Source organism: Diadema antillarum, unplaced genomic scaffold (assembly GCF_040938485.1).
Source record: "Diadema antillarum isolate AM-2024a unplaced genomic scaffold, OU_Dant_1.0 seq00001630_RagTag, whole genome shotgun sequence".
Classification (NCBI taxonomy): Eukaryota; Metazoa; Echinodermata; class Echinoidea; order Diadematoida; family Diadematidae; genus Diadema; species Diadema antillarum.
This window is the reverse complement of record NW_027272339.1, coordinates 422,455-447,942: the sequence shown is the minus strand read 5'-3', so window position 1 is coordinate 447,942 and position 25,488 is coordinate 422,455. Positions and strand designations below refer to the sequence as shown.

At 37.9% G+C, this 25,488-nt stretch overlaps 1 protein-coding gene across 1 annotated transcript; it reads left to right on the top strand.

The window, feature by feature from the left end:
• Positions 1–33: 33 nt before the first annotated feature.
• On the top strand, positions 34–25,419 carry LOC139711272 (sucrase-isomaltase, intestinal-like). The gene is made up of 22 exons (XM_071623183.1): positions 34–746; positions 6,780–6,976; positions 7,579–7,747; positions 8,464–8,563; positions 9,339–9,451; positions 10,642–10,767; positions 11,532–11,663; positions 12,139–12,258; positions 13,415–13,528; positions 14,290–14,374; positions 15,234–15,351; positions 17,307–17,443; positions 17,865–17,899; positions 18,539–18,655; positions 19,169–19,317; positions 20,066–20,153; positions 20,875–20,931; positions 21,340–21,473; positions 21,829–21,923; positions 22,733–22,782; positions 23,556–23,750; positions 24,959–25,419. Exons 1-22 carry the CDS (start codon positions 318–320, stop codon positions 25,058–25,060), a joined length of 2,862 nt encoding a protein of 953 aa, XP_071479284.1. The 5' UTR covers positions 34–317; the 3' UTR covers positions 25,061–25,419.
• Positions 25,420–25,488: the final 69 nt, after the last annotated feature.

Here is a 25,488-nt window from a genome sequence, read left to right as displayed (position 1 = left end):
TCATAACACTTGGTCGCCATTTTCCTTTTTTTCTGACATCAATTGGGCGCGGGAATGCTTCCTACGCTCGCCTTGTGTTGAACGTACGCGTAAAGTTCCTGTTAACACACCCAATGATATTATTGGGAGTGAACGTAACACCGTTGCACATTCCGGACTAACGGATTACTACACCAGTGAAATTTATCTTCAACTGAGTGAATATGTCCTAATTTTGCGAATTCATCGGTTTCGTTGGTGTTAGCAAATTTATCGCTGGATATCTTCCCGGCAACTGTTGTTTTCCCTTATCTAACTGTCCACCGTGATCGTTGATCATGAGTAGGGTTCTGCAGGCCATCTTGGCCATAATCGTCTTCCTGGTCGTCGGCCTCATCATCCTCGTGCCCTCTATCGTCGTCACGTTGCAACCGTATTCGAACTGGAGGTTCAACCCGGTGACTTGTGGCGACATCCCGGAAAATGACCGCATCAACTGCTTTCCCGACGTGGAGATCCCGACGCGGAGACAATGCATGTTGCGCGGCTGCTGCTACCAGCGCATAACATGGGACCGTCTCAACCGGATTCCCGAGTGCTACCTGCCGCTTGGGGTAGGGTACCGGGTCCTGGGCAGGGAGCAAGAAGTGGCCGAAGGGTTCCAGCTGGACCTGATGCGGTTACAGACGCCCAGATTTTTCTACGAGCAGATTGATAATCTCCGGTTCAGAGCGGAATATTACAAGGAGAATATCCTCCACATGAAGGTACGTGCAAAGAGCATCGGCGCTCGTTTTCACACAATAATACTCTAAACAAAGAAGATCATCAACGCTGGACATATCCCGTTGGTTTATGTCGGGTGTCCATTTGTCTTCAAATTTTATTGTAAAGCAAAAACAAAAACAAGCACATAACCCAAAAAGCAAAACAAAACAGTGAAATAAGAATATTATCCTGTAGTCCAAAATTGTATAGTATTGTATTACATTGTATTAGTTCAGTCGTTGTTTTGTTTCCTGTTTCCTGTTTCTATCATAATGTATTGTTGATTTTGTAACGGCTTCTAATCTAAGTTCTGTTTTGATTATATGTTTCATTTAAAACTGTGATTTTAAGCTATATTGTAAAGGAAATCTCCATTTCCAACCCTAGGCTTTTGCGTGATTTCCTCCTTTGACTCACACATCTATGTAAATATTTTATATGTGATTTTATGAAATGAATAAATTGAATTGATTGATTGAAAAAGAATCATTCTTTGCTGATAGTAAAATCGCACATATACCCTCCACTCTTCCATGTCAATCCCATAAGGATTGAGAAGAATCTCATGACTGTATTTCAGATGCATCCTGATAATTATGACGGCATTTAAAAGTACATTTTTTTTTTTGCTGGAGAACCTTAAGTTACAGCATGAGTTACAGTATAGATCTTCTAAACAAGCCACATAAATAAATATTCGGCGTCATATTATACAGGTAATGCAAATCTCCTTTTAAAAGATTTCATTCACTTCTGTAAAGGGCTCGAATAAGATCATGCAAATGAACTTAAATACTTAGAAAATGAGGAAAACATTTCTATACGGTATCAAACAAACGCTGGGGTGGAGATGGTGCTTCTTGACAAAGCAAGGCAGAATGCTTTGATCTTCTTAACAAAAAATAAAACCAAACAAACAAACAAACAAACAAACAAACCAAGCACAAAACTACGTGTATGATTTGTGCCCTGAGGCTGGACAATTTGATGTAAAATATACTATGACAAGGAAACCAGCAAGTGAACCTTTTGCCAAACCAGAAGAATTTCTACCTTTTGCCAAGCCAAAAGAATTTCTATGTATTACAAGCACGAAATATCATCATCGAAAGAAACTTAAAGGGCCATCAATGTATAAAAGTCATCAGTTTTCAAGACAATAAAATGTCTTAACCACGTGCACCTGTAATTTTCCTTCTGAATAAGGGACGTGCAAAGACGAAATACATATTATTGTTTTCCTGTATTAGTAATCAAGACGATGAACACAATGCATTTTAGACTGCCAGTATTTGGGGTCTTTTTTTACTCGCTTCAAAATTCATGCTTCTCCCTTCAAATGTAGAAAAGCAGGATTTCTGTGACTATACATTAAAACTGGTCAACCTGTCGCCTACATGCCCCTCACAACTATGCCTACCACATCATTTCTGTAGAATGTTGGATCAAATAGTGAATAAGTTCTGCGTTGATTGGCTCCTGGGACTTTTAAAAGTTTAAAAAGTTAACAGTTATTTTCGGTAGGGTATACCACACATCTCTATACTGTTTTGTTTTATTTCGTCAAAGTTCGATACATTGTCAGATTATTCTTAAATAAAATGCGATATCTCGTAGATTGATCGTCACATTAGATACGACCCACATACTCTTTCTCGAGCATTCTTTTAAAGATTGATTACCAACCACGTCCAAACACGTAATGTAACGCTATTTGGGGAACAGGTTGTTTCATGATTATTTGCATTTTTCACTGTATACCATTTTCGAACTTGTATGCAACTGAAGAATCTTTACCCTCTTTTGCGTTTGGATTGTGATCACAAATTACATGGGCATGTAAATTGCATGATTTTACTTGCTGCAGATAAACTAATGACTGGCATGGACACACCGATTTTCACTGTTGACGTGACTACAATGTTAGTTCTTATAACTAACAGTTAAATGGCTAGATCAGAGAATATGTTGTATTTTGATCACGTCACTTTGACATCAAACACGATAATATAATACACATATTTAACACACTGAGGATTTTTGAAATATCTCAGGGATGTGATCGTCTGTCTGCTCTTGTTTCCTGAAGGTGCTTAATAAGATAAAGATATATTAATAGAGATAAAATGTTTGTGTTTGAACACATCATATATAAGACCTAAGCAACAAAATATATACAGTATGTATAATGATATACATAGACCACGCATCATCATGTTTTCTTTTGTGAAAAATTGTATCTTTGGCAATGGAAAATAGTTTATCAGATAAAGATGTCTAAAAATATTGGAATATAGAGTGTTTGAACAGCATATTAGCAATATATATATATATATATATATATGTAATATATGTAGCATGATATGTTTTGTACTTAGAAAAATTATATCTTTGGCAATGGACAATAACTAGAAAGTAGTCAGATATGGAATTTTACATCCACATGACATTCAATGATATTGGTTCAAGCCCGTTGCATACATGTTTCTGCTGATGACAACTGTCATTAGCATTGAGAGTCATGTTTGTAAGGTACAACTCAAGCAAATATGATTTAGGTTGGCTGACGCTCTTTCTTTCAGACCAATATGAATATCATCTGAAACCTTTCAATTGCGATCTTACAGATAGATCACATAAAGGGAGTACTGCCAATAATTAATCGCGCTGATCTTCAAAAATCTCTCCCTTGAGAGAGAAGAAAATACAGTACCTGATATAAATACCAATGCCTTTTTCAAAGCCTATCATTAAAAATGGGATGGGGAGAAGCAACCTTGTACAATGTATATACTTTATGTCAGATATTTTTGACAGCTCTTAATTTAAAGCCAGTCCCATGTTATACAGAACTGACTCTATGGGTATACCGCTATGAGGTATATAATTGTCACTGAAACTATTGTTCATTTATTTGTTTGTTTAATATACTTAACTCTCATATTTCAGTCAGGTAAAAGCATGTAGGTAACCTACATATAGAAAAATTCCATAAAGAGCAAACAGGCATGATCAACCATGTGCAAGCATGTGCTAAAAATGCACCCAATATATATAAACAAGCTCAAAAGAAAACAATTATTATACTGTAGTTATTGAAACGAGTGATGAAACATGCCTAGTATTCTTTGGGGTGATGAGATAAAAGATTCACTGAATAAAGAAGAGGTAAAAAGGAGAAAATACTAAGAAATAAGCAATACGCATATATACTAATATTCATATTAGTTGATCGACATTCTGCTGTATAGAGGATTCATTTTGCAACGCTAATGAATTCTTACTTGTGCATATCAATTTTCGTGTTAAAAGTTCGATATATTTTTAGTTTGGAGGGTTGTACACAGTATGTGTTGAAGTATGCAGGCTTTCATGCGCCGAGAGTATCATTAATGATAGATACGGCGCATTATAGATGTACTTTATTATTATTATTATTATTGCTCTTTCCATCAAACATAAGTTATGATATAGAGAAATCCGGGTATGGCTACACTATATACACCGTAAAACTAAACACAATAGATTAATAAAAAATGAACAGATTAAAAATAGAAATATACATTTCATTTTCATTTGCACATAAAGCCCATGGTGAGAAACAAAGCTCAATCAATAGAACGTGTGGGAACAATTTTTTTTTTTTTGTTAGTCCAGAAACAATATTGTTGCACATTACAAGATGGAAACGGAGCCAAGATTTCATTCTGTTGAGACTTCCTGCCCCCTGAACATTTAATATCAATGAACTTTACCCATTGTTCAGTTGGCACAAAAGCTTATAATCTTCACACGCATACTTTGGTGGGTCTATTTTTCTTTTGATATGATAGAACAGCAACATTATAATTCAAGATATAGCCCTCTAGAGGTCGCGGTTTATGAAATGGATCCGAGATAACAGCCCCCACAACGCAAAGTTCAAGAATAACCAGTCTAGTTTATTACCCATAATAATATTCAGCATTACATTACATCGTTTTCTAGTCATCGACAAGACAGTGGTGTGATGTTACATAGCGAACGAAGTGATAGAACTCTTGTCATGGTGTACGTGGTATACCATTGTGAGAGCGACATTGGTTTGCGTGTGATAAGCCTCCTGACTTGTTTACTCTGTAGTTCTCGTTCTTTTACAGACGATGACTCAACCGAATAAAAAAACCCTTTGTTTGTTTTTGGTCCTACTCTGATCACCATCCCATCAAATTATCATGCAAATATGTGTGTGTAAGACCAGCCAATTTCGTTTTGAATTTATTATAAGATGATATCGCACTCCCAATAGGTTACTTTCAGGGAGGTTACTTTATAGTGTATAGTTACACTCCTACGCATCTCGTGTGCCTGTATATATAATCTAAAATTATGTATAAAGTTTGTGGGTATGTATCACAAGCATGTGTGCATGTGCGTGTACGGGAGTAAGTATACATTTAAAGATAGCAAAAGTCATTTGCTTAAAGACATATCATATCGTAAAAGTTACAACATTTATTTATTCATTCATTCATTCTTTATTTTTCATTTCCAACAAAAACATATAAATATATTACAAAAATTGAATACAGTACATAAATTTCATTATACAAAGTAAAGGATAAATTTACAGAAAACTTGTAGGTATAGGAAAATGTTGGAAATGGGGAGGAATGCAAAAAGCTGAGCTTGAAGGGTGCATCCCCCCCCCCCCCACACGTAATACAAGAAATCATATGATCGATTGACTGATATACATTGAAAATGGATGAAACAAAGAAACTAAGACAAAAACACCTGTAACCTAACTTATCCGAAAGAAAAACCCTGAACAAATCCCTACACCAAGTCGCTGTCATGCCGGAAGAGAGAGGAGAGAAACAAAGACAGAAAGGGAGAGAGAAATAGAGAGAGAGAGTGAGTGTGTGTGTGTTATTGTGTCTCTGTTCACACTTTGTTGTTTATTACATTGTTGTACTGATTTCGTGTCATTTATTAAAAGGTTTCTTTGAAATTATACTTTATTAGAGAAGAAATAAATAACTTGAATTTGAACTTGAACGTAGTCTCATCAGTTGAAACTGCACTCAGTCAGTTGAAACTGAGCTATTAAAGAAAAGACATGCATATCACATTTGCGATGTTTAGATGAAATGCTGATACGGCATTAATGAAGCGATAAGAAATGATGATATACACCACAGTCATGTTCATATCGGTCTTTACTTGTTCTTCGCTCCATCAAATAAAGCTAACAGTCTCCCTCTTCGTGCAGTGGCGGATCCAGGCCGGGGCGCACCCCCCCCCCCCGCCCTTATTTTTTTTTAAAGTAAAATAAATAAGAAAAATAGAGGAAAATGGAGGGGATGCGTGCGCCCCCTCCCCCCTTAACGGAATTCCTCGATCCGCACCTCTGTGTAATGTGGCGCATAGAAGTGGAGTTTAAATGTAGTTTGCGTGCGCTATGATAACTGCCTCTGTTCTCCATCGTTTTTGTTAGTTCATGTATCATACAATTTTTCATAGAATACAAAGCGCGCAGAAGGAAACGAGTTTTAATATTTATCTCCATTCTTGTGCACGCAACTTGCTTTTCATAATAATGGCGCAGATGGTTCTTGAATTCCAATAAAAAAGTTTATATTTCTTTTGTTTCGATGGTCATAGACAATGATCACTGCAGTGATCATAAAATTATGATCTATTATGATAGATAATAAATGATATGATAATGATATAATCATTTCGATATTCAATTATTATAACTTTATATATTGATAGAATAATAATTCATCTGTGATTGATTTATCAATATGAACAGAATAGTCTTTCATTCGAAATAGAATGAAAAATTTGTGGTTGTTGCCATGCCAATATGGGCAAGTATTTTCATAGCCCATTTGGTAAAGTTTAAGTTGGAATAGAGTTCCAGAAACTCTTCAAAACATGGGCACAGTTATCTTGCAGTTATTTCATGATATCCTTGAATTTCAATTCAAATTCAATTCTCACAATAATCCCTCAACTCACCAACTTCACTCGTGTCTCTGCAGATGTACGAGTACCGCTACGTACACCGCACGGAGGTCAAGTACCTCGAGGCTATCGATCGTCGGTGGAAGCCACGGTACGAAGTCCCCATCGAGTATCCGAAGACCCTGCTGAAGAACGCCTTCGCCGAGTACGAAATCGAGTACGAGCGGAATCCTTTCACGTTCAGGATCATGAGAAGGAGCACGAACTCGCCGATGTAAGTTGGTCCAGGCAGTGTGCAGTAGTGATGAGCACACATCACCTCATATCTTATCGTGAAAGACGATCTGAAGGAGACATCTTTTATTTTTGTGAGGAGTCACAGAAATCTGCTTGAACTTGACGATCAGTGACACACCGTGGTGGCAAAAATTGTGTTTTAAACGTGAAGTTCACAGACCCTGGGCACTAAATTGATGCATAATTTACAACGAAAATTGATAGCAAGCTCTTTATTTTGATCTGATAACTTTGCCTTGCTTTCTATGAAATTTTCAGCAATGGCGATTATCGATAAACTAACTAATCTTTAGAATAAAGATCAGGGTTAGGATTAGGTTTAGGGTTAAGAGTTAGAGTTAGAGTTAGGGTTAGAATTAGGTTCAGGGTAAGCATTAGGGTTAGGGTCATGGGAAGGGTCTTTGGTAATTGTTCAGAAGGTAATTGCCCTATGAACCTTTACTCATGTTATATTTCTTTCTCCATTAATACATATACCATATAATATGTCAAAGAAAACTTTTACAAGGAGTAAGCACGTAGGGTTCCAGCTGACCACTGCTGGTAATTAAACGCGCAAGAGTCTGTCTTGTTTTGTAGTTTGGACACCAACATCGGAGGACTCGTGTACGAGGACCAGTTCATTCAGCTCTCCGCCCGTCTGCCGAACAGCGTCGTCTACGGACTCGGCGAGCACATGCACTGGCGATTCAGGCACGAGGTCAACTGGCATATCTGGGGCATTTTCGCCGCCGACAACGACCCCGATGTGAGTATTGTACAAAACCATAATGTCTTTGATGATATCGGGCAAAACGAACAGTGATAGCTAATGAAGCGGGGACCGAGTTTCGGAATAGAATCACATCTCCTTTCGCTTGTCGGTGATCATTAAGATGCCCAGGATCGATCCGGTCCACCACAAAGGCGAAATATATACATGCATACACAAAAGGTATAGGAATTATAGTATTATGTTTTTGTTTTGTGTGTTTGTTTGTTTGTTGTTGTTGTTTTTTTTTTTTGGGGGGGGGGGCGGGGGGCGTTTGTTTCAGTTTTTTGATGTCTGTGTCTATTTGTAAACAAAGTTGATGCCAACTGTGCAATGAATGGGACAAAAAACTGGATGTCCCATAAAACACCATAGCCACAATGATGCAGGGATTATCAGATTAAGCTGAAATTAAGTATAGTTGGACCACTACTCATCGACCACTTTTTGAATGAATACCTTGTATCTTAGAAAATACACTGTATTCCCCATTTCCACATTGATTTCATTCCACTCGAGGCGGAAAATACCGCAGATTCATATCCCGGGCTCAGATTGTTTACTCGTACCGTACGCGCGGAGTTCTCGGCGACAAACACAAGTGACATTTGAAAAGCACGTAAATCCAGTGCATGGGCAAATATTTGTTAACAATAATTACGTGTATTACTAATGAGGATTTTCTTCAATTCTTTTTCCTCCTGTTTACGCAGGCAACTTACAAGAATCTGTACGGCCATCATCCTTTCTTCATGGGCGTCGATGATGGCGGAAGAGCTTTCGGTGTCTTACTCGTCAACAGCAACGCACAAGGTATCCATTTTATATTTGTTCGTCAACAGTTTTCCATCTACATTTTCATTTCATTTGATGCTTATTTTCACTTTTATTTTCATTTCCAAACTATGTAGGCCTACACGTATATGAAAAAATTAATGAAGAAAAAATAGTGTATTCCATGCAACACGATATCATATAAAAACACATCTTGTTTCATGAAAGACTGGAATTGAGGAGTTTGCAAGAACGTGAACTTCTGTGACGCAGTCCCCTCAGTTACTGAACATGGCTACGATGCATTATACAAAACTGACAATATATAAGTACATCAAAGCATTTAAACCAGTGCAAAAATCATAAAGGGAAAACTATGCTGTGCTACATTTTTCTTTTCAATATTTGATTTTGATAGCAAGGCGAGAAGAACACAAACACACACACACACACACACACACACACACTTACACACGTATATGAATATGAATGTAAATGTTCATACATGAATATAGATAAACATTAAAATTAGTTACTATTTACCTAATTCGTATTTCCTTGATCATAGAAAATCTTTTGGACTTCACAAAAAAAAAATCATGAAAAAAAAATGTTACACTGAATTAAGCACACAGGTAGCATACTAGTACTCCATCACTTACAATCGACAACAAAGAGTAATCGGAATTACGTTGAGGTTGCAGGGGCTGACATAATTATCAATAAACGAAGGTGGACGAGAAGCTTACCCTGACAATGGCTGACATTTCACACAGTCATCATAACTACATTTTTTTCCCTACTCTATCAACAGATGTGATGCTGACCCCAGCCTCGGCTGTCACGTGGAGAACCACCGGAGGTATTCTGGACTTCTGGGTGTTTACCGGACCTTCCCCGGAGGAGGTCATCCAACAATACACAGAGGTTTGTACCAACATCATCATCATCATTTCATCGGTTCTAGACACCACAAAATTCTTACTTTATATACCCCCTGTTCAGACGCACGCCAATTTACATTGTATGCCAAAACTCGATCAAGAAACGATGCATCATTAAAATCGCAATAATATCCGAGAGCCTCCGTCTGGGGCCTCCAGCCTGTTTGAAGGATTGTTTTCCGACTACATTGATTTTCCTTTACAAATTCTTGAAGATCACAATAATTTCGACCGACCGCCCACCTCTTTGAATCATGTTTTCTTTTTCTTTTTTGATGATGGAAATAAACAAACTACTGAACTGAAATGTATTGATTTGAATTGAATTGAATTGAATTGAATTGAATTGAAATGAACTGAATTGAATTGAACTGAATTGTCGGAATGTCCCCCAACTCTACCTCCGCCATTTGTCATCCCCCTCCATCTCCACCGCAACCTCACCTCCTCCTCCTCCTCCTCCCTCTACTCCTCTTCATCCCTTCCCTCCTCTGCCTCCTTCGCTCACCCCCACCCCTCACTCCCTCTACCATTCTCGAAGTCTACTACTGCTGCTTCTCCTTCTACTTTGGTGATGCTCGTTGTTCCGAAGGTTCGGCCGCTCAAAATGAAATAAGGGTCGTTATTCCGAAATACAAAAATTCCATATAATCTATGCGTAAATGTTCGTCAATCCGAATATTTGTGTCAGTATTATTTCATTTTCGGATCAACGAACCCTCGGAATATCAAATGTAACCCCCCTACATTTACCTCTTACTTCTTCATAATCTTATAACCACTCCAACGACCTGCATGACCACACGTGTTAGCGTTGGTGTCTCTTCTACCGCTTCCTTTATCACTGCATCTAGGACCTGCTATCACCAATACACGTGTCACATTAAAAAAAAAAACAATTGTGTCAACTAAAATCACAATCTAAACATATTTTTTTAAAAATCTCTGAAGACTACTTTCTCTTCCGGAAGAACATACCGGAAAAGTAACATGTTATAGTTTGTTTTGTTTGTAATTCCTCGGTGTTTTTTCTTTCCAACATAAAGAGTGATAAGTATATTTTGTTGTTGTCATCGTCATTACTATTACGAACCCATTGTCAGTACCATACTCATCATTGAATTTTGTCTTTCTCTATTCTTTTCTTTGTCTACCATGGTGATGCTTTGTTAGATTGTTGGTCGTCCAGTCATCCCGCCATTCTGGGCGCTAGGGATGCAGATCGGTCGGGCCGACTGGCAGAGCGTGGCCGAGATGCAGGAAGTTGTGGATCGGAACGTTGCCGCTGGAATTCCCCTTGTAAGCACGATCTCCGCCTCACTTAATTCTGTTTTTCTCTTTTTCGTCTGTTATTACACGCAACTTGCGTAGCATAAGTAATGATCATAAAATTAACAATAATAATGACAGCAACTATAGCAATATGTCAAAAAGGTCAAAGTCAATATGACAAATTTAAGTGAAATGCAAAATATTTATAACAAACATGATGAAAAGATTAATGGATGTCCAAATAGTTTAAAATAAAGTGATGCATTCATCACAATAGACTTTCTTTCTGCAACAGGTTGAATAGTACATTGCGATGAAAAGAATTGTTTATTGTTGGTTCTCACAGCAGAAAGAATGTGAAAGACATTAAGACTGCCTTTCATATAGGCATGGAGTATTTTCTAAAAATTTTAAAGTGGAATTCCTGTCATAATTGTCATAAATGTTTGTCAAATGTCATAGACCCATGTAAGTACACAAATTCCTTTTGTTAGTGCACATATTCTTAAATGTTTACGTTTGGATTCAATAAGTATATAGATATTTACACGGTGAAATGCAAGAATTCATATCACTGAAAAGCATTTTGTCATGAATGCACAATGAAGTGCATTACTCTTCTGGCGTTTTATTTTTTATCAAATTCAAAACAAGGTTGTCAAAACAGTTAGAAGGCGAGTGCGATAATACAATTTAATTACTTTCGTCTCCTTCTCTGTCTCTTCGTCCCTTTCCCTCTCTCATCCTCTTTCCTTCTCTCTTTTTCTCTTTCTCTCATTTGCTTTTTCCAGGATGCCATCTACAGTGACGTCAACTACATGAAAGACTTCAAGACGTTCACTTACGATCCGGTTAATTTTGAGGGACTGCCAGACTTTGTTAGGAGACTCAACGCCGGTGGCATGAAATACATCATTTCACTGGTAAGCGCCCTCTGTAGAACAGAAAATAACCCGAGATTTCAAGTTTTCAACAGTGCGCATTCCATAGTTTTGAAAAGACTCAATTACATCATAATGATACGCTTTGATTATCTGACCTACGAAATTGATTTTTTTTAAAGGTATTCATAAATTTCGCTCCTTTCCGTCATTGTAACTTTAAAGGTAAACGAAGTTGATGCAATGATATGAAATGTTCATGTAAAGGCGTTACATTTAGAATTTTAATTTGATGTAAATTGAACCATGATTGCAATTGTTTTATGCTTGTATTGACTTTTGCATGATTCTGAATAATTGATTTTAAATAAAGTCCTTCAGTTTGAGGACAAAAAAAAATTCATGTAAATATAGGCCTACACTGTGAATGGTGTGCCAATGTCACACACGCACATACCATCACACGCGAAATCATTTTCAGTTTTATTATAATCTAATACTTATCTTGACTTGGTAGAACTCTGGCGTCACAAATCAAGTACCCGAACCGATAAACAACTACCATTTCTACTACTACGGACAAAAGTATGGCTACTTCATCAACGAGACTGACAAGAAGACTCCGGCATCTGGATTCGTAAGTACAGAAATGGACATTTTTACGTCATTTTACTTTCGTACACTTAATAATAAGCTAGACCTACGTAAGCCACCGTTTGCACATTGTGATATCATGTTAAAAAATAGCAACAGTCACATTCAAGTAGAGTAACAAAGAGCGACCTCATCTTAGCTGGACTTTAACAAGATGCTCGATGTAAAACTAAAAGAATCACGTATCCTTGCACGAAATGACACCAGATATTTCCACAAGAATCTGTCCAAACCACAGTGAGAGTCCAGACTGACATATATTTTATACTGGTATACTGTGCAGTTCCATTCCACGGACTGTATAACTATTGAAATTCGATGGACATACTGGCCCCGAATTCACGAAGTTTGTACGATATTATTGAAAAAATGGTTTAAACCATGGACAATTTGTATGGAACGCCAAGTGTCGCATGACCTGTTTCGTTACGAAATCAGTCATTTCGTCGACGAAATGATCCTTTCGTTAACGAAATGAACATTTTCGTCAACGAAATGGTCATTTCGTCGACGAAATGACTAATTTCGTAACAAAATAGGCCATGCGACACTTGGCGCTCAATACAAATAATGTCCATGGTTTAGCATGGTTTCATTTATACCGCCTTCGTGAATTCGGGCCACTGAGTGGTTGATTAAGATTGAGCGATTATGATAATGTGTACATTTCAATGATAGGAAGAACTGGTAAATCAATTAGTAGTATAAAAATGTCAAGTATTATGACTGTATAATATTGAATACATTTATGTGTGGTCAGTAAATGAATGGTGAAGATTTTGATGACAATATTATAACTCTATATGACCATGTCGATTTTATGGCAAGCTGTTTTAATCACATTTTTCTGTCTTGTTTTCTAAAGGTGGACTTCTTGATATCACAAATTAAGATTTAATCGATCCACATTTAGATTTGCGACATCAGAATCTCTGCTGATGATTTCATCATCTATGATTTCATCATCTATGATTTCATCCGGTTGACCGGTAATACTATTTTTCCGACAACTACTAAAGAATTCGTAACATGAATTCGTATCTTCACAGATTATTCCAAATCTCATCGAACTTTTCTTTTTCCTTTGCAGAATGAGAATAGATGTTTCAAAAATGGTTTTTCATGTGTTCTTCACACAGCAATGGCCGGGCGAGGTGTCCTTCGCCGATTTCACCAACCCCCAGGCACGGGACTGGTGGGCTTACTTCGGCTCTGAGTTCGCTAAGGAGCTCCCCTTTGATGGCGTTGTCATGGTAATGTAACCCCGATGAAAGTATCCCCCTCCCTCCCGTCTTCTCCCGCACACCTACCACTAAACCGAACCATATTAGCTGTGGTGGATCCAGAAGATGGCGTACGCCCCAACTTTATTATTATTTTTTTGTTAAAACAAAAGAAATAGAAAGAAAAATTGGAGGGGGACGCGTGGCCCCCTCCCCTCCCTTTAATTTTGTAAAAGCACCCCCTCTTTACGGGATTCCTGGATCAGCCCGTGCATGAATTATCATCATTATTTCCTTAAACTGTGTAAAATAAGTCAGCATGTCTTGAATTGATTAATACGCAACAAATGGTTTGCGAGGGCGCTGTGACGTACATTACAGTACTGTGGGTTATACTCTGAACCCTTGAATTTGGGTTCCCGAGTTCAAATCTTACGTGATGCTCAAATCCTTATTTGATAGCATGTTCCGCCTTCGCAACTGATTGACAAATTGCCTTACATCGACGTAAATAAGCACTGAATTGATCAGTGTTTTAGCAGTAGCCATGATAACTATCATGGGCGTACATACTCGAGCTGGATTTGAGAATGTACGCCCATTCGAGTATGCAAGCCCATGATTTTTATCATGGCTACCGGTACTACTAAAACACTGATCAATCCAGTGCTTATTTACGTCGATGTAGGGCAATTTGTCAACCTGTTGCAGTGAAGACATCTCGACGGAAGAATTTAATGATTTGAATCTTCCCCCTTCGTTGTCTGTCTCTCTCTCTTTACCCCTATCAGACGATGAACGAGCCTGGTAACATGGTGAATGGGTCTCACAAAGGGTGTGGCAACAGAAAGTGGAATTTCCCTCCCTGGGTTCCAGGTAAGTCAAAAATTAAGTTTAGAAGTAGAGAAGGATAGATACTGAGTGGGTAGATAGATAGAGAGATAGATAGATCAAAGCCAAGCTTAAAACAAAAGAGAGAGAGAAACTGAGTAGATAGATAGATCAATAAATAAACAAACAGATAGATAGATAGATGGATAAATAGATAGATCAAATCCAAGCTTAGAGCACGAGAGAGATAGATACTGAGTACATGTAGATAGATAGATAAATAGATTGATTGGTTGATATGTAGAGCAATATACAGATAGATTGGTAGAAAAAAAGAAGGAGGGAGAGGGAGGGGAAACAATGTGTATATGTGAGTATGTGTTTGTGTGTTTGTGTGTATTAAAGAGAAGAGGGTAAAAGAAGAGAGTTCAGAAATATGTGAGCATGCTGAAAACTTTGCACTTAATTTAGAAAAAGAAAATGGCGTCTCTTACAGGTAAGTGCCGCATCCTCAGGATTTTTTCAAAGCAGAAACAGAAACTATAATATTACAGAATTATATCAACGAAGAGAAGTTGAAATGTTTCAACTCATAAATGTACAGTTTAGTAATTACACATTTTTCTTCATGCAAAATGTAATGTACTTTGGGCTTTATCGTCTTCGCGGCAGCAATCATGCAAATGGAATTGAGCGCAAGAGATTTTTTTTTCCGTCAAAAGTTTCAGTAGACATCAATTTGAATATGGAAATATATAAAAAAAAGACTCCCATGTTGTAGTGTTCACTTTAAACTCAACCCAATTACACTTGCAATGCGCAACTGCAAACGACATCCCCATCCTCTATTCAATTCTTCTTGATCACGTGTGAATTCTTTTCGGCCATTTTCTCGCTCCCTCAGAACTCCACAGTCGCATGTTGTATTACCGGACCATCTGCATGGACTATGAACAGCATCTGGGTCTTCATTACAATATCCACAGTCTCAATGGACATTTCTCCGCAGAAGCCGGCCAACAGTAAGTTTATGTCTCTCATGAATAGATATCATACTCAAGAGAAACATGATTATGTTTGAAAGATAAGATCTAGAGAAGAAAGTGTGAAATAGGGCCCATATACACAAAAAGATTTAGTGTATCTCGTGTTTCACATCTAAGTAAACAGACTTGTATCCCTTCAGTCCCAAAATTTGCAAGATGATACATCTGCTCAAATTCCGCGAAAGGGTCCTGATTAGAGGAGAAAGATTGAGATTTATGCTATCCTTTCATATTCTTTTGCGAATCTATAATACATCGAAACAATTTAAGATAACTCCTCTTGAGTAAAAGGCAATCGTGTTGAATATAGGTCAATATTGGGATGAATTTGTAGATAGAGCTCCCCCCCCCCCCCCAATCAACCACATGCTTATTACACTTTTCAAGCTGTTATTGCTAAGTTTTCATGAGTAATGGGGCTTATTTGGGTCTGTCCTTTTTTTTTATTTTCTTTTTTTTTGCGAGACCTGCAAGTGTGCAGACTCTTACAGGGATAGCTCCAAAAGCACCCTCATCTTATTTCATACCGATCGAGTTCTGCAAGATTGCTGTTCGCGCACATGCATGCATATATAGGGTGGAACATCCTATTACCGGACGCTTTTCTTTGTGGCTTTGAATTCCGTACTCATAGAATGAAATTTCGGCTAAAAACAACACCACTTATTCACAGACTCATGGAAATTACGAATTCAGCCAACTTACGTCATTTCTTCGTTCCAGTTTTTAGAAAATATGCTTCAAACATACCCCTCTAAAAATAGTGGTTTTTTGCGCCGTGCAAAATCGCATTGTATTAGCGGACGCTATTTTCGTAATCGAATAATCGAGGTCTTTCGCACCTAATCCTTGCACCAGAATCACAATTCATCCCACAAATCACCGTACACATTCTCACCGAGCGGATGACACACAAAAAAAATCTGCAAATGAAGCTCAAATTTCGTATTTTACAGTAAAATGTCTGTCTTGACCATTTCGAACAGTTCACGCAATAAAACCTTGTGAGAAATCGACAACTGGTTAGAGTATACGTGCTTTGTCTATGGGAGCTGCACGCGCGGGTGATGAGTTGCGTGCCCCTTAGCGCACAACTATTCCGCATCGTTCGCGTTTGAGGACGATAGCTACAATTTTTCCGATATTGATCAGTGAACTTTTGGTTCTAAAAGAATCTTCAGCATTTTTCCTGTATGTGAGTGGGATTTCATAGAATTTCAGTCGCGAAATGTGATTCAAACATGCATAAATATTAACTATAAACGAGGTGCGGGTCACTCAACTATAAATTTGAGGTAAAATGTGAATTTTTTCGTGTTTTTACATTTTTATGTGGCGTTTTTGCGATTTCGGTCCACACAAAGTTCTGTGAGGCTAATCTACGAAGTCTCGCGCGTACAGAATGTCATTAGTACGCAAAAATGTGCGTGTCCGGTAATACCATGGTGTCCGGTGACACCATGCTTGCCCCTACGTCTACTCGTTTTGTGCGTGCCTTTCGCTGTTATGGTATACTATAATCAGGAATACTACAGTGGACTCCCGTTATAACGAAGTCCTCTGGACCGCCATTTTTCTCTCCCTATATCGAAATTTCGTTATATAATTGAACAAATAAACAATAGAAATACATAGAGCGGATAATGTTGCGGCTTTAATTTTTACTTCGTTGTAACCGGAATTTCGTTATAACTGTGTTCGTATAAGACTATTAAAGATTTCATCTGACGCCACCAGACGGGATGATGTTATGATGTCAGCACCCCTCTCCCATCCCCCTTACTATCATAGCACACTTATCTTCACTAACTTTTCAGCTAGGAAAAGGTTTTGACCCGTCCCCCTTATAAAACAAGAACAACAGCAATGTATTTTTTTATTGATTTGTTATCAATGCACTGTTTCTTCCTAACTCTCCTCAACCTTCCTAGTATAATGGAACAAGTCAAACCTAACCAGCGCAGTGTTGTCCTGTCCCGATCTACCTTCTCGGGGACGGGACGCTTTGCGGGACACGCTCTCGGGAACCAGAAGGCCACATGGGGAGCTATGTACAATTCTCTTGTCGGTAAGAATTAGATATTGCGCTAAAACTTACGTTTGATCTGCCAACTTCTAAATGCTTTTAGTCATTGCACGATATAATGTCTTAAATCTCCCCCTTAAAAAACAAACAAACAAACATGAATAAGTTAAATAAGCAAATAAAATGAAAAGTTCTACCATTTTTTTTTTTTTTTGTAATTTCACGTACAGCATTTTCTCTGTGTGTCTACGGGAAGACGATTATTCAACGTCACCTACGTTTATTTTCCCGATCGACCGGGAATAAGAGCTCATTACTTTTTGCATGTTCAATCACATTGTTTCGTACTTACAAATGTTTGCCCTGCCAGTGCCTGTCCTTGGAATTTGAGAGAAATTCTGAATGCAGAAGTTTATTTACTGTTAATCAAATTGTTGTTATGTCTTGTCATTTGTCTTTTCAGCCACACTGGAGTTCAATCTCTTTGGAATCCCATATGTGAGTAAATCGATTATAGACTTTCTTATCATATACTGCTGTATTTGTATCATGGTTTTTAAGGTCCAATGCTCTATATGGTCATTCATTTCCCAACATCATCAATCCCGATCCTTGCATACGTTATTTACCATGTTTACTACTAGTCTAATGACAATGTCGGAAAAAAGGTATACTATACTTTCCGCTGGTTTTTAGAGCGAAGGAAGCTGGAAATGTAAATTTTTGTTGAGCTACTGAATTGTCGAAATTCCCAAGAAAATGTGGATGGATTTACAGTGCCTTTGTCCCTCAGGGTATTTTCTTAATGGTTTAAAACAACTCTCGATTCATAAAAAAAACAACCCAAAAGATTGTCTGCGAAATCATTCACAATGGACATGATAATTGCTTGTGCAAAGGTCTACATCTTCGCTTGACCAAACTTCATACCAACTTCATTTAATAAATATATCTTGTAGTTGTATGAGACCCCCATTACAGCTATTACATCAGAGACACCCAGTTAATTTTGAGAAGAGAATTGACATGGATAGTAACAGATCGTTCTTAATTGAAGTTTATTTTGCCATAAAATCTCTTAAGAACTAGACCTCATCTTCAGTAAAATCTCGTGTCTCGTTGAATCCTCTCGGCCAGGTTGGACCCAACACTTGTGGTTACTATGACAACGCGGATGATGAGTTGTGCATCAGGTGGACCCAGATGTCGGCGTTCTTCCCAATCTTCCGATTCTACAAAGCTAGGGGAACCGAGGTAAGAGAAAACAGAAGACATAATCTACCTTCATACGGTGATCCTTAACTTCGAGGATAAGCGAACTTCTAAGATAAGCTATGGGGCGCCAAGTGTCTCACGGTCGATTTCGTTACGAAATGGCAATTTCATAACAAAAATCGACAGCACGACACACTTGGCGCCCCACAGACGAAGTTTCACAGTCTGTTGTGTAACACAGAGTGTTTATAGTCGGTTTTTTGTCATCTTTAACGTTTAAGTTGACGATGCGATTTAGAATATTATGTATTTGTATGTTTATGTGCTTATATTAGGCGCTAATAGATGTGAACAGGTCCACTGGGGGAACAGTACTCAGATCAGTGAAGTGGCTATTCTGTATAAATGAGACTGGATAATGATAGTTAAAATAAAGAAGTAATAATAATGACAACAACAACAATAACAATAGCAATAATAATGTAGAAGAAAATTATAGTAATGATAGTAATTCTCTCCTACCCCCCCCCCCCCCCCCCCTTCCCATTGCAGCATGCAGACCCGGCCGCTCTTGGCGCGGACTTCATCAACAACGTCCGGTCGGCCATCGACACCCGCTACCAGCTGCTGCCGTACATCTACACCCAGTTCTACCACGCTCGACTGGACGGCTTCACCGTCGTCAGATCGGTGGTCAGCGAGTGAGTATAGTGTGACGTCATGATCCCATTCTGACATCATGATGATGTAATTTAAAAGAAAAATAGCAAGTTACTCTCGATTTCCTATTAAACCTATGCTTTAAATCAAGCGTATAAGTATCTTTATGAAACAGATTTACGATCAATGTTGATGGTGTGCTCGATTCAATTCAATTCAATTCAATTCATTTTATTTCCATACTTCTCATTTGTGGACATTATAACAGAAATCAAACAAGTTCTTTCACCTTGTAAACAATGTGCAAAACACAACAATATACATGGTGATAACACAGTAATTATATGTAATAACTGGTCAAATTCGAAATCGAGATGGGGTTGATCAAAGAAAAGTATGGCGGGACCTACATGAAAGCAAGCTTGTTTGGCTGTAAGCCCCGAGTAATAAGTGTTTGTGAAAAAGAAACGGAGAACGGATAGTAGATAAGACCAGATGATGTAAGGGTGCCAAATAAGAAAAAAAAACCTAAAATGTGAACTATTACTGTGACCGAGATATCATTGGTTTCAGGAGGACAACATGATTTGCATAATCATAAGATTCACTGAGTTATGCTGAGTTATGCTGGATAAATCGAGAGTAAGATCAATCGTAACCCTTCATGAAACGGGCCCCAGGTGCCCTTACTACTCAGTATATGTCTTTTACTCTGATGGAGGACATAAAGTCAAGATCAATACATATCACATGAAACATATTGAAATGATTTCCTGTCTCTTTTACCAGGTTCCCGTCCTTTGAGAAGAACGTGTGGGACGTAGACTGGGAGTTCTTCCTGGGACCATCCATACTCGTGGCACCAGTTCTCGACGAGGTAATTGAACGGTTCCAGGACAATTACCCCCTGGACTATTACCCCAGACCTTTCCCCTGACCATTGAACATGTCTTTACCTTTGCGTGTTATGACAAGCGACTATAGGTTTATAGGTCAGGATAATTTACATTCCAATTTCGATGAAAACATCTATAGCGACAAGCTAGAATTTGTTTAACATATACTGAAAACTAGAATAAGTACACTGATAAACGTTAACAAAAATCAGAAAACTTAGAAGTTAACCTTTATAACGTATGCTCAAAGTTATGACTTAGTTTGATGTGATTTGATTTATGGCTTTATGTGTCAACATCAAAAGTTAATAAATATAGAAATGTCCATTTGATCCAACGATACGTTTCATCTGCACAACAATAATGTTTGACAAATGGGACAATGATTTAAAAGACAAAAAAAAAAAAACACGAAATATGAATTAGATTTTAAATGTGCTGACAAAGACAGGATGGTCTCCGGAGGCATGCTATTGGAATGCGGCAGTATTTTAATAGCGACATCTAGAGATGTGGAAACGTCTACCACCTGTTACACTTGAATTGTCTTGCTTGTTTGTTGTTTGTTTGTTTGTTTGTTTGTTTGTTTGTTTATTTGTTTGTTTTCGTTTCTAGTCACTTTGCATCAGTCGAGCAGTGGTTCAGTAGATTAACTTTTTTTTTTCTCCTTCACGTTTTATCTCCTCTCTTCTCTCCACGCAGGGTGATACATCTGTCAACATTTACATTCCACATGATAGATTCTACAATTTCTACACCGTAAGTACAGAGCTACGACTGTCTTGAAGCCTGCTGTAAACTGGCGTTTTAGACAGTGAAGTGGCATATTATTATTATTGCTGTTATCATTATCTTATTATTGATCATCATTGTTATTATCATTTTGATTATCATTACTATTGTTATTATCATCATTATTATTATCATTATTGTTATTATTGATAATATTCAAAATTGTTTATTGATATTACATCATGATCACAAATTGCTACTGTGAAAATAAATGCTATTTTTACTGCTGTTGCTAAATTATCAACACCCTTATTGTCATAAGTATTATTGGTATTAGTCATAATATACAGCATCACTTTTTCATCAGTTTGTCACTGTATGACGTCGCACTGTCTATCATGATTTCATCTTATGTATCATTACGATCTGTCACAGGGTGAGCAGATAGCAACGAGTCTAAAGGACAGTAACACCACCCTCCCTGCGCCTCTTGATACCATCCCCGTGCTGATCCGGGGTGGTTACATCGTTCCCCTCCAGCTAGGCACAGCTAACTCCACTCAGTACAGGTACATCACGAATTCGTACAAATCTTTATCAATATCGTATTTTATAGCTTATTTGACTTGATATAACTCGAGTTGATGTGATGTAATGTAATGTGATTTGATGTCGTACCAGATTTTATTTTGTTTTATGACATGATGATAGGGATACCAGAGTGTGGTATGTAATAGCTGGATATGCCATGGCTATGATAAATTATGATACAATATGATTTGATGTGATGTGATGTGATGTGACGCGACGTGATGTGATGAGATAAGAGTGTAATATTCATTATTTTCTTTTTTTTCCTATGGTAACTGGTATCCAATGAAATCTACTTTTTTTACTGTTATTGGTGTTGTTTTTTGTGTGTAGTCGTCTCAACCCTCTGGAGCTTCGAATCGCCATCCCGGAGGAGCTTCAGGAGCAGGCGTATGGGGATCTCTTCTGGGACGACGGAAGCGCCTGGAGTAAGCATTTAACTTTCCTTTCTCCCCCTCCTCCTCCACCTCTTCCTCCTCTTCGTCAAGCTTCCTCTTCTTCCTCCTCCCCTCCTCCTCCAACCCCTATACGTCTTCCTCCTCCTCTTCCTCCTCCTCTGCCCCCTGCTCTCCTTCCTCCTCCCCCACCTCCTCTCAGTTCCTCCTCTTCCTCCTCCAATTTCCTCTTCCTCCTCCAATTTCCCCTCCTCCTCCTCCACTCCTCCTCTTCCTCCTTCTCTTCCTCCTCCTCCACTCCTCCTCCTCCTCCTCATCTTCCTCCTCTGATTCTTCCCCCTCCTCCCCCTCCCCTTCTCTTTCTCCTCTTCCTCCTTCTTCCTCCTTCTCACTCTCTTCTTCCTGTTCCTCCTTCTCTTCCGTCTCCTTTTCGTCCTCTTCTTCCATTCTTCGGAAATGGAAGAAACAAGCGAATGGACACCGATGCACTTTAGAATGCAAATTACTACATCCACTTAATGACTTGGTTCCGCGAATAACAATCACAACAACCCAGCAGAGCCTAGAAAAGAGAGAGAAAAAAATGTTGGGAAAGAGAGAGTCAAATCACACAAAAAAATAGTAACAGTAGTAGAAAAAGTAATGCAAATGTAGACCAATTTATGCTAAAAACATGATAAGAAAAGAAGAAAAAAATCGACAATATAGGCATGTAGAAACACTCTGATACGGTCAGTGTCAAAGTCTAATTCGAGGCCTGGTGAGAGTGACTTTAGTTTTGTCCATAAGATGGTGACATGTTAAGATCATGACGTAATTCTTCTTCCTCATTTCTCTTCCAGACTCCTATGAAAGACAGGTGGATCTGTACTTGGAATTCTTCGCCGATCAGGTAATGGGCTAACAATATGATTGTTGGCTATCACCAACTTGCAGCCCTTTCCCCGTTTGTTTGTTTGTTTGTTTGTTTGTTTGTATGTTTGTTTGTTTTGGTGTCCGTGTGATACTTGTCAAACATATTCTCTCTCAATGATGATGATTATAATCATTTAAAAAATCGTTATTAAGATTACTTTATCATGGATATCATTAATAAACGAAATTTTATAACAAAAGAGAGAAATTTAATCTGAGAGGTCCATCTCAGAAAATTAAATCTCATCTATGTGACGGGAGAATGATAAGAAAATGAATTAAACTGCTCTCAAATACTAGTGAGGGACATAAAACAAAGAGAGATTCTACGTTACAATTACCAATCTACTTTTGGGGCTTTTTATTTCATTTTTTTTTAAATGGGAATCTCTGTGCTGCTTAATTTTGCTTTTTGTTTTGTTTGTTTGTTTATTACTTTTTTACTATTCCGCGTAGTTTATAAATTTGAATTCTTGAAATGCCAAGCTGTTTTATCCTATTGCGAGTAGCGCTAAACTCTTCCGAGTTGAGCCGAACTTACTCGGGTCTTAGCCGCCGTCCTTTCGGCTTTATCCGTCTTTAAACTTTGCAAAGTTCTTGATTGTGTTTATTTGTTAATACGCTCATTCTTTTATTGTGACAAAAATAAAGTTGATGTTTCGTCTGCACACGTAACGTCACAATCACTTGATCAACATGCTCACCTACCCTATGACTGATTACCATTTACATTTGACCTTTGACATCTAGAACCGAATCGACATCCTGTCTCAGAGAGTGGGCATGGTCGAGGACGACCCCAACCTGATCCCCGACCTTCCGGTCATCCAGCGAATCACGATGTACGGCCTGACCAATAACCCCGGGAGTACGGTAGCTGTCAACAACGTGGCGTTACCCACGAGTCAATTCAGATATACGTCATCGAACACGATAGAGCAAGACGTGAGTATACTTAACGCTTTCGAGACCATAAGTGTTCGATACATCCTTGACGAGGCATACAAACATGTAGCAAATACATGTAGTAACAAAAGAGTTAACAGTTGTCCCTTATTACATTACATTTTACCTTACATCTCTAACAGAGAAAATTCTTCCTGTATTTTGACTTACGACTGTTTCTATAAAGCGATCTGAGTAAAATGATATTCCTTCACCTTCGCTAAAGTTTTGTTGGTCTGATGAAATGGCTGAGATATTAAAAAACAAAGTAAAACAAAGTGGTCCTGCTCTGATAAAAGATAGCACCCACCTTTTTAGTAGAACCACTTTGTTCTGCTTTGTATACTAGAATATCTCAAGCATTTCAAACCGATTTTCATTAAAAGAACTTTGAATTCCCCTTAGATTGTTTGCTCTTTGATCTAGTTCATATACGTGGTTTCTAATTATCTCGCAAAAACTTAAACCTAAATTCTCATCTCAGCCAAAACTAGACCATCCGTTTAAGACAAGTTGACCCATACATACATGTGTAAATTGAGAGAATGCAGCAGTATTAGTAGAACACATCAGTGAAAGTATAAGGAAAATCGGAATATCCTTCCAAAAGTTATGATTTTTAAAGCTATCGCTTGATGAGAAGACTACTACAGTAACTGTTTGTGATGTCTTATCAACAACAATATAAAGAAAATATAAACAAAATTCAACAGGTCTTCCTGTTTTGCTTTTCACATTTTTTGCAAAACTATTTCCTTATACTTTCACTGATGTTGCTGCATTCACTCATTTCATGCATATATCTGGATAAACTTGTCCTTCGAGAAATTCTAAGAAATTCATTTATTGATTAATTTTACGAACACTGACGTACATTAGTCAATGGCTGGATTGTGTTTTCGAGAAAGGTGTCTTCATGATCCACACTAGCTATCACACTTTGATTGAAGCAAAGAAAAGAAATTGACTTTAATTACAGCAAAGAAAAACAAAAATACACGTACACGTGCATGCATATCCAGTGATTTATATGATAAACAATCAATACTCAGCATTCATAAGAGTGACGCTGATGAGAATGCAGCTTTTTACTATAGCTTTTCAAATTTTGTTAGTCTTAAGCTCCCATGTCGCTCACGATTTCTCTCACCCCCCTCCCTTCTATTTCTTTCGTTATCTCTATTATAATCGTTTCGTTGGCGTAACAGGTGTTCGAAATATGGGATCTGAGCCTCGACATCATCTCCGACCACGTCATCGAGCTCGGAGCTACGGCCAATCCATTCGGCGGCGTAGGTGGAGGATCGTAGATGAAGTTTCTTTCTGTTTCGTTTCTTTCTAAAATCAACGTTATTGCAACAGATCATTTAGTCGTTCACGAACTCGTGCAGGGAGCATGTTTAGTGTGCATTAATAGACTGTCGTCATAGATCAGCATACAAACGGAATGACGATCAAAGCATATGAAATATTGTTGTTGTTAGTGATATCCAATCTTTTTTTGCGCACATTGAATTTGATTTAGGATGGAAGTTGTTGAATAATGCTTGAATAAAATGCAAATTATTCTAAGTTGAAGGAAAAGTATCAGTGTCTGTATCAAATAATTCAATGTGATTTCTGATTTTGTTTCTACGGTTGTGAAATCAGCTAGGTAGTGTTTTCATACAAGAGCACGTCTTCAATTTAGAGCAAAAACGTATTTTGTTTGCTGCCCTCTTTCTTGGTTGGTTTGTAT

Excerpts from the sequence above, each read along its gene's own strand:
- LOC139711272 (XM_071623183.1), top strand. The coding sequence starts at position 318 with ATGAGTAGGGTTCTGCAGGCCATCTTGGCCATAATCGTCTTCCTGGTC. Across the intron at positions 17,444-17,864 it reads TATGTACAATTCTCTTGTCG|CCACACTGGAGTTCAATCTC; the intron begins GTAAGAATTAGA and ends TTGTCTTTTCAG. Across the intron at positions 22,783-23,555 it reads TGGAATTCTTCGCCGATCAG|AACCGAATCGACATCCTGTC; the intron begins GTAATGGGCTAA and ends TTTGACATCTAG.